We start from the raw sequence: 15,544 nt of genomic DNA on the forward strand, positions 1-15,544 counted from the left end.
CCCATTTTCCAGGTGAGGGAACTGAGGCCCAGAGAAGTGAAGTGACTTGGCCAAAGTCACACAGCTGACAAGTGCTGGAGCCGGGATTAGAATAATAATAGTGGCATTTATTAAGCACTTACTACGTGCAAAGCACTGTTCTAAGCACTGGGGAGGTTACAAGGTGATCAGGTTGCCCCACGGGCGGCTCAAAGTCTTCATCCCCCTTTTACAGATGAGGGAACTGAGGCCCAGGGAAGTGAAGTGACTTGGCCAAAGTCACACAGCCGACAGGTGCCGGAGCCGGGATTAGAATAATAATAATAATGGCATTTATTAAGCGCTTACTATGTGTAAAGCACTGTTCTAAGCGCTGGGGAGGTTACATGGTGATCAGGTTGTCCCACGGGGGGCTCACAGTCTTCATCCCCATTTTACAGATGAGGGAACGGAGGCCCAGAGAAGTGAAGTGACTTGGCCGAAGTCACACAGCTGACAAGTGCTGGAGCCAGGATTAGAATAATAATACTGGCATTTATTAAGCACTTACTATGTGCAAAGCACTGTTCTAAGCACTGGGGAGGTTACAAGGTGATCAGGTTGTCCCACGGGGAGCTCAAAGTCTTAATCCCCATTTTACAGATGAGGGAACTGAGGCCCAGAGAAGTGAAGTGACTTGGCCAAAGTCACACAGCTGACAAATGCCGGAGCCAGGATTAGAATAATAATAATGGCATTTATTAAGCGCTTACTATGTGTAAAGCACTGTTCTAAGCGCTGGGGAGGTTACATGGTGATCAGGTTGTCCCACGGGGGGCTCACAGTCTTAATCCCCATTTTACAGATGAGGGAACTGAGGCCCAGAGAAGTGAAGTGACTTGCTCAAAGTCACACAGCTGGCAAGTCATTCATTCATTCATTCATTCATTCATTCATTCATTCAATCATTCAATCAATCAGTCATATTTATTGAGTGCTTACTGTGTCCAGAGCACTACTAAGCGCTTGGGAAGTACAAGTTGGCAACATATAGAGACGGTCCCTACCCAACAGTGGGCTCACAGTCTAGAAGAGGGAGAATTGGCAGAGCTGGGATTTGAACCCATGACCTCTGACTCCAAAGCCCGGGCTCTTTCCACTGGGCCACGCTGCTTTTCTTATGTGTATGACACATAAGGAAAGGTTTATTCTATTTATTTTATTTTGTTAATTTGTTTTGTTGTCTGTCTCCCCCTTCTAGACTGTGAGCCCGCTGTTGGGTAGGGACCGTCTCTAGATGAACACTGGACTAAGCGCTTGGGAAGTCCAAGTTGGCAAAATATAGAGACGGTCCCTACCCAACAACGGGCTCACAGTCTAGAAGGGGGAGACAGACGACAAAAAACAAAACGTATTAACAAAATAAAATAAATAGAATAGTAAATCTGTACAAGTAAAATAGAGTAATAAATCTATACAAACATATATACAGGTGCTGCGAGGAGGGGAAGGAGGTAAAGTGGTGGGGATGGGGAGAGGGAGAGGAAGGAGGGGGCTTGCAACCAATACGACTGTTTAGATTACATATTCATTCCCAGACTGAGCCCCCTCCTTCCTCTCCCCCTCCTCTCCATCCCTCAATCAATCAATCAATCAATCAATCGTATTTATTGAGCTCTTACTGTGTGCAGAGCACTGGACTAAGCGCTTGGGAAGTCCAAGTCGGCAACATATAGAGACGGTCCCTACCCAACAGTGGGCTCACAGTCTAAAGGGGGGAGACAGAGAACAAAACCAAACATACTAACAAAATAAAATAAATAGAATAGATACGTACAAGTAAGATAGAGTAGTAAATATGGTAGTAAATATGTACAAACAGATATACAGGTGTTGTGGGGAAGGGAAGGAGGTAAGATGGGGGGATGAAGGGGGGATGAAGGGGGGGAGAGGAAGGGGCTCAGTCTGGGAAGGCCTCCCGTCTTACCTCTTTCTCCTCCCCACAGCACCCATATATATGTACAGATGTTTGTCTGCATTTACTACTCTATTTTACTTGTACATACCTATCCTATTTATTTTGTTTTTTAATATGTTTGGTTTTGTTCTCTGTCTCCCCCTTCTAGACTGCGAGCCCACCGTTGGGTAGGGGCCCTCTCTATATTCCTTCATTCATTCGATCGTATTTATTGAGCGCTTACTGGGTGCAGAGCACTGGACGAAGCGCTTGGAAAGTACAATTCAGCAACAGATAGAGACAATGTGTTAACAACTTGTACTTCCCAAGCGCATAGTCCAGTGCTGTGCACCCAGTAAGCGCTCAATAAATATGAATGAATGAATGAATGCCTTCCTTCTTCTACCCATCCCCTACCTCTTTGCCCTCTTTTGTCCATCCCCTCCTCACCGCCTTCTTCCCACCTTTTCCCTCCTTCCTCGCCCCCCTTTACCCATCCCCTCCCTCCTTCGCCCCCCGTGTGCCCGGGCGGGCGCCCAGCCCTCGAACTGACCGTGGTGGGCCCCGCTCCGGCCCGCTGCTCCCCTTAGGGCCAGCTGTTCGTTGTCCCTGACCACCGAGGCCGCGGTCAGCCGGTGCAGGGCTTGGTCCCACGGGTCCCCTCCGGCCGACGGGCGTCCGGGCCCCAGCAGCTCCTCCAGCCCGGCCCCCGCCTCCCAAAAGACGGGCCGCCCGCTTTGCAGCGCCCGGATGACCACATGGCAACGCGGGCCCGGGGCGGCCGGGGCCTCTTCCTCCTCCTCCTCCGCGGCCAGCGGGAACGGGGGCTCCACCAGCGTGTCCCACTCCAGAGGATCGGAAGACAGGAGGGTCTCTGAGGAGGGAAAAGGACTCGGTTTACCAAGAAAACGCCGTGGAGCCACTCCCAGGACCACCGCGGACGGAAGCGGGGCCGGCTGGGAGAGACGCGTCCGTGGCATCGCTAGGGATCGGAGATGACTCGACGGCGTAAGGCAAGCCAAGGAGAGGTCGCTAAGAACTGTGGTGTTTGTTATTAAGCACGTGCTCCGTGTGCCAGGCACTGTACGCAACGCCGGGGTGGATACAAGCAAAGCGGGTTGGACACGGTCCCTGTCCCACATTCATTCATTCAGTCGTATTTATTGAGCGCTTACTGTGTGCAGAGCACTGGACTAAGCGCTTGGGAAGTACAAGTTGGCAACATATAGAGACGGTCCTTACCCAACAGCGGGCTCACAGTCTTAATCCCCATTTTTCAGATGAGATGACTGAGGCCTGGAGAAGTGAAGTGATTTGCCGGAGGCCATACAGCAGACAGTGGAAGAGTTGAGATTAGAGTCCATGACCCTCCCTCCCTTCCATTCATTCAATCAATCATATTGATTGAGCGCTTACTATGCGCACAGCACTGTTCTAAGCACTGGGGAGGTTACAAGGTGATCAGGTTGTCCCCCCGGGGGCTCACAGTCTTAATCCCCATTTTGCAGATGAGGGAACCGAGGCCCAGGGAAGTGAAGTGACTTGCCCAAAGTCAATCAATCAGTTGTATTTATTGAGCGCTTACTGTGTGCAGAGCACTGTACTCTGCACACATATAGAGATGGTCCCTACCCAACAGTGGGCTCCCAGCTGACAAGTGGCGGAGCCGGGATTTGAACCCATGACTTCTGGCTCCAAAGCCCAGGCTCTTTCCACTGAGCCACGCTGCTCAACTGTGTGACTTTGGGCAAGTCACTTCGCTTCTCTGGGCCTCAGTTCCCTCACCTGTAAAATGGGGGTGAAGACTGTGAGCCCCCCGTGGGACAACCTGGTCACCTTGTAATAATAATAATAATGGCATTTGTTAAGTGCTTACTATGTGCCTTGATTACCAAATTTACATTCTCAACACCACCATTCCCTCGGCTGAACTCAAATCACTCATTCTCCTATCATCATCATCAATCGTATTTATTGAGCGCTTACTGTGTGCAGAGCACTGTACTAAGCACTTGGGAAGTACAAATTGGCAACATATAAAGACGGTCCCTACCCAACAGTGGGCTCACAGTCCTATCCCTCCATTAATCCTGTGCCACTAATCCACAGCCCTGGATCGCTTCGACAGTCTGCTTCCTTCGCTCCTGAGCATGAGTTTCAATCAATCAATCAATCGTATTTATTGAGCGCTTACTGTGTGCAGAGCACTGTACTAGGTGCTTGGGAAGTACAAGTTGGCAACATATAGAGACGGTCCCTACCCAATAGTGGGCTCACAGTCCTATCCCTCCATTAATCCTGTGCCACTAATCCACAGCCCTGGATTGCTTCGACAGTCTGCTTCCTTCGCTCCTGAGCATGAGTTTCAGTCGATCAATCAATCATATTTATTGAGCGCTTACTGTGTGCAGACCACTGGACTAAGCCCTTGGGAAGTACAAGATCACCTCCACAGTCTGCTTCCTTCGCTCCTGTATAAGTTTCAATCAATCAATCAATCAATCAATCGTATTTATTGAGCACTTACTGTGTGCAGAGCACTGTACTAAGCGCTTGGGAAGTACAAGTTGGTAACATAACAGAGTGCTGTTGGCAGAAATGTAGCTAGGCTGACCTCTCCCATATTAATTTCATCCTCGTGTGCTTTAACTCTTCCTTCTCCTTTGCCTGGCAAAATGATAGACTGTGAGCCCACTGTTGGGTAGGGACCGTCTCTCTATGTTGCCAACTTGTACTTCCCAAGCGCTTAGTCCAGTGCTCTGCACACAGTAAGCGCTCAATAAATACGATTGATGATGATGATGATCTCCCCGCCCTCGTCGACATCCGTGGTCCTTTTCCCTTGCCAGTTGTTCCAGATGCTTAACACCCTCCTGAAAGTCTCTGTCCGCTGGCTTCCCCCATCTCCTCCCCATAATGACCTGATTGAGAAAATTGAAACCATCAGGAATGAGCTCCCTAAAATCTCCCCCTCCCCTCTCCAGTCTCTCAATCAATCGTATTTATTGAGCGCTTACTGTGTGCAGAGCACTGGACTAAGCGCTTGGGAAGTCCAAGTTGGCAACATATAGAGACGGTCCCTACCCAACATTCATTCAGTCGTAGTTATTGAGTGCTTACTGTGTGCAGAGCACTGGACTAAGCGCTTGGGAAGTCCAAGTTGGCAATATATAGAGACGGTCCCTACCCAATATTCATTCAATCGTATTTATTGAGCGCTTACTGCGTGCAGAGCACTGTACTAAGCGCTTGGGAAGTACAAGTTGGCAACATAAGCGCTTAGTACAGTGCTCTGCACATAGTAAGTGCTCAATAAATACGATTGATGATGATATAGAGATGGTCCCTACCCAACAGTGGGCTCACGGTCTAGAAGGGGGCAGACAGAATAAAACCAAACATATTAACAAAATAAAATGAATAGAATAGATATGTACAAGTAAAATAAATAAATAAATAGAGCAATAAATATGTACAAACATATTCATTCATTCATTCAATCGTATTTATTGAGTGCTTACTGTCCTTCCTCCTGGCCCTTTTTCCACTCTCCCATCTTTCCCAGCAATATCTAGAGGAGATCTAGACTGTGAGCCCACTGTTGGGTAGGGACTGTCTCTATGTGTTGCCAACTTGGACTTCCCAAGTGCTTAGTACAGTGCTCTGCACACAGTAAGCGCTCAATAAATACGATTGAATGAATGAATGAATGAATACCATTGAATGAATCTAGCTTTATTTCTGTTTATTCTGACGACCTGACACCTGTCCACGTTTTGTTTTGTTCTCTGTCTCCCCCTTCTAGACTGTGAGCCCGTTGTTGGGTAGGGACCGTCTCTATATGTTTCCAACTTGGACTTCCCAAGCGCTTAGTACAGTGCTCTGCACAAAGTAAGTGCTCAATAAATATGATTGAATGAATGAATGAATGCAAAGCACTGTTCTAAGCGCTGGGGAGGATACAAGGTGATTAAGTTGTCCCACGTGGGGCTCACAGTCAATCCCCATTTTACAGATGAGGTAACTGAGGCTCAGAGAAGTTAAGTGACTTGCCCAAGGTCACACAGCAGACTTGTGGCGGAGCCGGGATTGGACCCCATGACCTCTGGCTCCAAAGCCCGGGCTCTTTCCACTGAGCCACGCTGCCCAGCTGTGTGACTTTGAGCAAGTCACTTCACTTCTCTGGGCCTCAGTTCCCTCATCTGTAAAATGGGGGTGAAGACTGTGAGCCCCCCGTGGGACAACCTGATCACCTTGGAACCTCCCCGATGGTTAGAGCAGTGCTTTGCACATAGTAAGCGCTTAATAAAGTCCAAGTCGGCAACATATAGGGACGGTCCCTGCCCAACAACGGGCTCACAGTCTAGAAGGGGGAGACAGACAACAAAACAAGACAACATATACGGTCCCTCCCCACGCCACACTGGTAGGGGCACTACTGACACTACTTTGTCCAGAAACGCTCTGGGCATGTTACTCCCTTCCTCAAAAATCTCCAGTGGCTACCAATCAACCTACGCATCAGGCAGAAACTCCTCACCCTGGGCTTCAAGGCCGTCCATCCCCTCGCCCCCTCCTCCCTCACCTCCCTTCTGTCCTTCTCCAGCCCAGCCCGCACCCTCCGCTCCTCTGCCGCTAACCTCCTCACCGGGCCTCCTTCTCTCCTGTCCCGCCATCGACCCCAGGCCCACGTCATCCCCCGGGCCTGGAATGCCCTCTCTCCCTCTGCCCATCCGCCAAGCTAGCTCTCTTCCTTCCTTCAAGGCCCTGCTGAGAGCTCACCTCCTCCAGGAGGCCTTCCCACACTCAGCCCCTTCCTTCCTCTCCTCCTCATCCCCCTCTCCATCCCCCCATTTTACCTCCTTCCCTTCCCCACAGCACCTGTATATATGTATATATGTTTGTACATATTTATTACTCATCTTACTTGTACATATCTATTCTATTTTATTTTGTTAGTATGTTTGGTTTTGTTCTCCGTCTCCCCCTTCTAGACTGTGAGCCCGCTGTTGGGTAGGGACCGTCTCTGTGTGTTGCCGACTTGTATTTCCCAAGCGCTCAGTCCAGTGCTCTGCACACAGTAAGCGCTCAATAAATACGATTGATTGATTGATTGATTGACCCCCACACAACATCTGTCTGTCTCTCCCGTCCAGGGCGGCGAGCGTTTCCGTCCCTCACCCGAGTCGTCCAGGCTGCTCGACGGCAGCCCCGGTTCCGAGCCCAGGCCTTCCGCTGTCCCCGCGCCGGACCGGTTCCTTCGACGGCGGCGGCCGTGGGGCGCGGGCTCCGGCTCTCCCCGGGTAGGAGAGAAGCTGCTCCCCGGCTGAGGCGGCCGGCCGGCCTCCCGCTCCGGCCTCCGCGCCACCTCCGCGCCCAGGGCCGGGGCCTACCGGGATGGAGCCAAAGGTCAGGCCTGGGCAAGGAGGCGACGCCGCCCTCTCCCCCGCGCCCGGGACCAGAGACCCCGCTCACCGAGGCCGGGGCGGCGGGGGCCGGCGGGGCGGTGGGGGTCAGGGTCAGAGGGCAGGAGCGGGTGTCCCCCGGGGCCAGGCTGCGGCGGCCCTGCTGGGACGGCGGCGCGGCGGGCGCGCGGTCCTCGGGGGACGGGGCACCCTGAGACCCCGAGGACTCGCTCCCGCCGCTGGAGCTGGGTTCGGGGCTGGCGGAGCAGCGGGTCAGCACGTACTGCTCCCGGATGTAAGACGACTGGAAGATCCGACGCCAGACGGCCAGATCCGGCGGAGGGTCAAGCCCGGGGTCCGTGGCCGGGTCCGAGGGGACGTCCGTGCCTGGCGGGACACACGGGCTGGACTGGACTGGACGGCCCTCCTCGGGCTCCTCCACCCCCGCCCCCCGAAAACCACGCTCACCAGTTTCCGAGTCTCCCGCGCCGCCGCCTCCTCCTCGGCCCGACGGCCCCGTCGACGCTGTGCTGGTGACCCCCGTGGGCCCCGACCCCGGGCTGGTGGCCGAGGGCTCCTCCTCCGGGGACGGGAACACCGACCCGTCCCAACTCCGGGCCGGGCTACTCCAGGCGGGCTCCCGGGCCTGTGAACGGAGCGAGCGGCGTGAGACCAGACAGCCTTTACGGAAAGAGTCGGGGATCCAATTTGTACTTCCCAAGTACCAATTTGTACTTCCCAAGCGCTTAGTACAGTGCTCTGCACATAGTAAGCGCTCAATAAATACGATTGATGATGATGATGATGATGATCCCAACTCCGCCACTTCATCATCAATCGTATTTATTGAGCGCTTACTGTGTGCAGAGCACTGTACTAAGCGCTTGGGAAGGACAAGTTGGCAACATATAGAGACAGTCCCTACCCAACAGTGGGCTCACAGTCAAAAAGACAAGACAAGAAGCCACTTGTCAGCTGTGTGACTTTGGGCAAGTCACTTAACTTCTCTGGGCCTCAGTAACCTCCTCTATAATATGGGGATGAAGACTGTGAGTCCCACGTGGGACAACCTGATCACCTTGTAACCTCCCCAGCGCTTAGAACAGTGCTTTGCACATAGTAAGCACTTAATAAATGCCATTATTATTATTATCCGAAGGGCGTTATAGAAGCAGGCCGGGACTTAGAACAGTGCTTTGCACGTAGTAAGCGCTTAATAAATGCCATCATTATTATTATTATTATTATCCGAAGGGCGTTATAGAAGCAGGCCGGGACTTAGAACAGTGCTTTGCATGTAAGCAAGCGCTTAATAAATGCCATTATTATTATTATTATTATCCGAAGGGCATTATAGAAGCAGGCCGGAACTTAGAACAGTGCTTTGCACGTAAGCAAGCACTTAATAAATGCCATTATTATTATTATTATTATCCGAAGGGCGTTATAGAAGCAGGCCGGGACTTAGAACAGTGCTTTGCACATAGTAAGCACTTAATAAATGCCATCATTATTATTATTATTATTATCCGAAGGGCATTATAGAAGCAGGCCGGGACTTAGAACAGTGCTTTGCACATAGTAAGTGCTTAATAAATGCCATTATTATTATTATTATTATCCGAAGGGCATTATAGAAGCAGGCCGGGACTTAGAACAGTCCTTTGCACGTAGTAAGCGCTTAATAAATGCCATTATTATTATTATTATTATTATCCGAAGGGCATTATAGAAGCAGGCCGGGACTTGCCACAGTGCTTTGCACGTAGTAAGCGCTTAATAAATGCCATTATTATTATTATTATTATCCGAAGGGCGTTATAGAAGCAGGCCGGGACTTAGAACAGTGCTTTGCACGCAGTAAGCGCTTAATAAATGCCATTATTATTATTATTATTATCTGAAGGGCGTTATAGAAGCAGGCCGGGACTTAGAACAGTGCTCGGCACGTAGGAAGCGCTTAACAAATACCATTATCATTATTAAGGAAAGATCCCGGGTCAGGATCGGCGGCAGACCCGGAGATGGGATGGAGGTTATGAGGGACCTCGAGAAGCAGCGTGGCTCAGTGGAAGAGCCCGGGCTTCGGAGTCAGAGGTCATGGGTTCAAATCCCGGCTCCTCCACATGTCTGCTGTGTGACCTTGAGCAAGTCACTTCACTTCTCTGAGCCTCAAGTTCCCTCATCTGTAAAATGGGGATGGAGACTGTGAGCCCCCCGTGGGACAACTTGATCAGCTTGTATCCCCCCCAGCGCTTAGAACAGTGCTCTGCACATAGTAAGCGCCTAACAAATGCCAACATTATTATTATTATTAGGAATATAGCCCACAGACGATCACTCTCCCCACCTTCAAAAGCCTTATGAAGGCCCGTCGCCTCCGAGAGGTCTTCCCCAGCTAGGCGCTCTTAGAACAGTGCTCTGCACATAGTAAGCGCCTAACAAATGCCAACATTATTATTATTATTAGGAATATAGCCCACAGACGATCACTCTCCCCACCTTCAAAAGCCTTATGAAGGCCCGTCGCCTCCGAGAGGTCTTCCCCAGCTAGGCGCGCTCAGAACAGTGCTCTGCACGTAGTAAGCGCTTAACAAATGCCAACATTATTATTATTATTAGGGACATAGCCCACAGAAGATCACTCTCCCCACCTTCAAAAGCCTTACTGAAGGCCCGTCGCCTCCGAGAGGTCTTCCCCAGCTAGGCGCGCTCAGAACAGTGCTCTGCACATAGTAAGCGCCTAACAAATGCCAACATTATTATTATTATTAGGAATATAGCCCACAGGCGATCACTCTCCCCACCTTCAAAAGCCTTACTGAAGGCCCGTCACCTCCGAGAGGTCTTCCCCAGCTAGGCACGCTTAGAACAGTGCTCTGCACATAGTAAGCGCCTAACAAATGCCAACATTATTATTATTATTAGGAATATAGCCCACAGACGATCACTCTCCCCACCTTCAAAAGCCTTACTGAAGGCCCGTCGCCTCCGAGAGGTCTTCCCCAGCTAGGCGCGCTCAGAACAGTGCTCTGCACATAGTAAGCGCCTAACAAATGCCAACATTATTATTATTATTGGGGATATAGCCCACAGGCGATCACTCTCCCACCTTCAAAAGCCTTACTGAAGGCCCGTCGCCTCCGAGAGGTCTTCCCCAGCTAGGCGCTCTTAGAACAGTGCTCTGCACATAGTAAGCGCCTAACAAATGCCAACATTATTATTAGGAATATAGCCCACAGACGATCACTCTCCCCACCTTCAAAAGCCTTACTGAAGGCTCGTCGCCTCCGAGAGGCCTTCCCCAGCTAGGCGTGCTTAGAACAGTGCTCTGCACATAGTAAGCGCCTAACAAATGCCAACATTATTATTATTATTATTACTATTATTAGGGATATAGCCCACAGACCTTCAAACGCCTTACTTAGGGCCTTACTTAGGCCCTCCTTTCCTCTTCTCCCACTCCCTTCTGCGTCACCCTTGCCCTTAGATTTGCACCCTTCATTCCCCCCTCCCTCGGCCCCGCAACATTTACGTCCAATTCCCTAATTTATTTATTTATATTCATGTCCGCCCCCTCCCTCTAGACTGGTAAGCTCGCTGTGGGCAGGGAACGTGTCCACCGGCTCAGTCATGCTGCCCTCTCCCAAGCGCTCAGTACGGTAGCCTACACGGAGTGAGCGCTCAATAAAGGCGACCGATGGACCGACGGAAACGGGGAGCCCAAAGGGGCGTCCCAACAAGCGCCCTCCTCCGCCTCGTGGGTACCCGGGCTGGACGGGGGCGGAATCCGTCCACACGGAAGAGGACGCAGTATCCGAGGAGCCGGTCCCCGGGGTACAAGGCGGGGATCTGTCGGGGTGTGAGAAGCGCCTCCACGGCGTCGGGCACGAACCAGTCCACGGCGACGTCGCTCAGCGCCGGCTCCAGCGCCGTCCTCAGGGCCGGGACCAGCTGCGGAGGGGCCGCACACCACCGACCCGTCACATCCCCGGCGGCGGGGTCAGGCCTACCCGCTCCTCTCGCGTTCTACTTTCCCGATAATTAGAGTAATTATAATATTGGTTAAGCGCTTACTACGCGCCAGGCACTGTACTAAGTGCTGGGGTGAACAAAGGAAATTGGGTTGGACACACGGTCTCCATCCCCATTTTACAGGTGAAGGCACTGAGGCCCAGAGAAGTGAAGTGACTCGCCCAAGGTCGTGCAGCGTGGCTCAGTGGAAAGAGCCCCGGCTTTGGGGTCAGAGGTCATGGGTTTAAATCCCAGCTCTGCCACATAATAATAATAATGATGGTATTTGTTAAGCACTTACTATGTGCAAAGCACTGCTTTAAGCGCTGGGGGGATACAAGGTGATCAGGTTGTCCCACGGGGGGGCTCACAGTCTTAATCCCCATTTTACAGATGAGGGAACTGAGGCCCAGAGAAGTGAAGTGACTTGTCCAAAGTCACCCAGCTGACAATTGGTGGAGCCAGGATTTGAACCCCTGACCTCTGACTCCAAAGCCCGGGCTCTTTCCACTGAGCCACGCTGCTCAGCTGTGTGACTTTGGGCAAGTCACTTCACTTCTCTGGGCCTCAGTGACCTCATCTGGGAAATGGGGGTGAAGACTGTGAACCCCCCCATGGGACAACCTGATCACCTTGTAACCTCCCCAGCGCTTAGAACAGTGCTTTGCACATAGTAAGCGCTTAATAAATGCCGTCATTATTATTATTATTATTATTATTATTATTATTATTCTGCAACAGACAAGTGGCAGAGCCCGTACAGCGCTCTGCGGATAGAGCCCGGGCCCGGGAGTCAGAAGGTCATGGGTTCTAATCCCGGCTCCATCACTTGTCTGCTGTGCGACCTTGGGCAAGTCACTTCTCCGGGCCTCAGTTCCCTCAGCTGTAAAATGGGAATTAAGACTTTGAGCCTCGAGTGGGACAGGGGCTGTGTCCAACCCAGTTATCTTGTATCTACCCCAGCGCTTAGAACAGTGTCTGGCACCTGGGCAAGTCACTTCTCTGAGCCTCAGTGACCTCATCTGTAAAATGGGGATTGACTGTGAGCCCCACGTGGGACAACCTGATCATCTTGTATCCCTTCCAGCGCTTAGAACAGTGCTTTGCACATAGTAAGCACTTAACAAATGCCATCATTAATTAATTAAGTGCTTAAAAAATACCATAATTATTAGTATTAATCAGTGCCCCTGATTGAGCCGTTCTGGCCTCCGCCTCTCCCCTACCCAGTTGTCAGCTGTGTGACTTTGGGCAAGTCACTTCACTTCTCTGGGCCTCGGTTCCCTCATCTGTAAAATGGGGATGAAGAGCGGGAGCCCCTCCGTGGGACAACCTGATCACCTTGTAACCTCCCCAATCAATCAATCAATCAATCGTATTTATTGAGCGCTTACTGTGTGCAGAGCACTGTACTAAGCACTTGGGAAGTACAAGTCGGCAACACATAGAGACAGTCCCTAGAGCCCTTGGAGAAGCAGCATGGCTCAGTGGAAAGAGCCCGGGCTTTGGAGTCAGAGGTCAGGGGTTCGAATCCCAGCTCCGCCAAATGTCTGCTGTGTGACCTTGGGCAAGTCACTTAACTTCTCTGAGCCTCAGTTACCTCATCTGGAAAATGGGGATTGACTGTGAGCCCCACGTGGGACAACTTAATCACCTTGTATCCTCCCCGGCGCTTAGAACAGTGCTTTGCACATAGTAAGTGCTTAACAAATGCCATTAAAAAAAAAAGTCCCTACCCGACAGCGGGCTCACAGTCTAGAAGGGGGAGACGGAGAACAAAACCAAACATACTAACAAAATAAAATAAATAGAATAGATATGTACAAGTAAGATAAATAGAGTAATAAATATGTACAAACATATACCGACGGGCAGGAGGGGAAGGGGCCGGAAAGCTGGGCAGGCCCAGCAGTCACCGGCGGCTCATGTAAGCGCTTAATATTGATTAATTGATTAATATTGATTAGTATCATTATTATTAATCCTGTATCAACGAGGACGTGAGGATGGGGAGGCAACTGAGGATGGGGTTTCGGTGGCCGGGGGGCGTGAGGGGGGTGGGGACAGGGGACAGGGACCCGGAGGGGCGACTCACCATGGGCTGCAGCCTCTTTCCGGGGTCCAAGAAGTAAGCGCGGCCCCGAGTGAGAGCGGCCAGACCGCGGAGCAGCCGGGGGCATGCGGGGCCCAGCCCGAAGCAGAAGCACCTGTGGGGCGTCCAATCCATCAATCAATCAATCAATCAAACTTATTGAGCACTTACAGTGTGCAGAGCACTGGACTAGAGAAGCAGAGCGGCTCAGTGGAAACAGCCCGGGCTTTGGAGTCAGAGGTCATGGGTTCGAATCCCGGCTCCACCGCAAGTCCGCTGCGTGACCTTGGGCGAGTCACTTGACTTCTCTGAGCCTCAGTGACCTCATCTGTAAAAATGGGGATTAAGACTGTGAGTCCCACGTGGGACAGCTTCATCACATTTTATCCCCCCCCCCCCAGCGCATAGAACAGTGCTCTGCACAGAGTAAGCGCTTAACACATGCCATCATCATCATTATAATTATTATTATTATTATTATTAAGCGCTTGAGAAGTCCAAGTTGGCAACATCTAGAGACAGTCCCTACCCAACAGTGGGCTCACAGTCTAGAAGAAGTCAATCAGCCGCGAGAAGATTCATTCATTCATTCAGTCGTATTTATTGAGCGCTTACTGTGTGCAGAGCACTGTACTAAGCGCTTGGGAAGTACAAGTTGGCAACATCTAGAGACAGTCCCTACCCAACAGCGGGCTCACAGTCTAAAAGGGGGAGATGGAGAACAAAACCAAACATACTAACAAAATAAAATAAATAGAATAGATATGTACAAGTCAAATTAATAAATATGTACAGACATATATACATATATACAGGTGCTGTGGGGAAGGGAAGGCGGTAAGGCAGGGGGATGGAGAGGGGGACAAGGGGGGAGAGGAAGGAAGGGGCTCAGTCTGGGAATCAATTGTATTTATTGAGCGCTTACTGTGTGCAGAGCACTGTACTAAGCACTTGGGAAGTCCAAGTTGGCAACATCTAGAGACAGTCCCTACCCAACAGCAGGATCACAGTCTAAAAGGGGGAGATGGAGAACAAAACTAAACATACTAACAAAATAAAATAAATAGAATAGATATGTACAAGTAAGATAGATAAATAGAGTAATAAATATGTACAGACATATATACATATATACAGGTGCTGTGGGGAAGGGAAGGAGGTAAGACGGGGGGGATGGAGGGGGACGAGGGGGAGAGGAAGGAAGGGGCTCAGTCTGGGAATCAATCAATCAATCGTACTTATTGAGCGCTTACTGTGTGCAGAGCACTGTACGAAGTGCTTGGGAAGTCCAAGTCGGCAACATCTAGAGACAGTCCCTACCCAACAGGGGGCTCACAGTCTAAAAGGGGGAGACGGAGAACAAAACCAAACATACTAACAAAATAAAATAAATAGAATAGATACGTACAAGTAAAATTAATAAATATGCACAGACATCTATACATATATCCAGGTGCTGTGGGGAAGGGAAGGAAGGGGCTCAGTCTGGGAATCAATCAATCAATCAATCGTATTTATTGAGCGCTTACTGTGTGCAGAGCACTGTACTAAGCGCTTGGGAAGTCCAAGTTGGCAACATCTTGAGACGGTCCAGGATCCACCGGGCGGCTTGGGGGTCTCGGCCCCCCGTCCCCCTTCCCGCCTCGCCCCGTCACCTGGCCTCGCCTCCTCGCTGGCGCACGAGGTCCAAGGCGCGACGCGTGGCGGCGGCGGGAGGAGCGGCGGCCGTGAGCAGGAAGAGCTGGCGGGGGTGACCCCTCTGTCCTGGACGCCCCAGGCCCCAGCGCAGCGCGGCCGACACGTCGGGGTCCCCCGGCCCGGCCTGCAGCGCCTCGATGCCATCCCAGGCCCGCCGCACCGTGTCCTGCGGGAGTAGGCCCCACTTACAGTCTGCCCGGGGAGCTCGGCTGCATTGTGCTCCCCTAGGCGCTCAGTACGGCGCCGGCACGTTCATTCATTTGACTATTTACTGAGCGCTTACTGTGTGCGTAGCACCGTAATAATAATAATAATAATAACAGCATTTATTAAGCGCTTACTAGGTGCTTACTATCATCATCCTCAATCGTATTTATTGAGCGCTTACTGTGTGCAGAGCACTGTAATAATAATAATAAT

The 15,544-nt window shown here is 51.1% G+C and overlaps 1 protein-coding gene across 1 annotated transcript in view; it reads right to left on the reverse strand.

The window, feature by feature from the left end:
• The window catches only part of VWA5B2 (von Willebrand factor A domain containing 5B2), a 49,439-nt gene that overhangs the window by 20,200 nt on the left and 13,695 nt on the right, over nt 1-15,544 (reverse strand). Inside the window, 6 exon segments of the mRNA XM_038745166.1 lie at nt 2,469-2,789; nt 7,097-7,304; nt 7,391-7,966; nt 11,089-11,274; nt 13,430-13,541; nt 15,082-15,290. Coding sequence (XP_038601094.1) covers nt 2,469-2,789; nt 7,097-7,304; nt 7,391-7,966; nt 11,089-11,274; nt 13,430-13,541; nt 15,082-15,290 — 1,612 coding nt within the window.

This window comes from Tachyglossus aculeatus, chromosome 1 (assembly GCF_015852505.1).
Source record: "Tachyglossus aculeatus isolate mTacAcu1 chromosome 1, mTacAcu1.pri, whole genome shotgun sequence".
NCBI classification, from domain to species: Eukaryota; Metazoa; Chordata; class Mammalia; order Monotremata; family Tachyglossidae; genus Tachyglossus; species Tachyglossus aculeatus.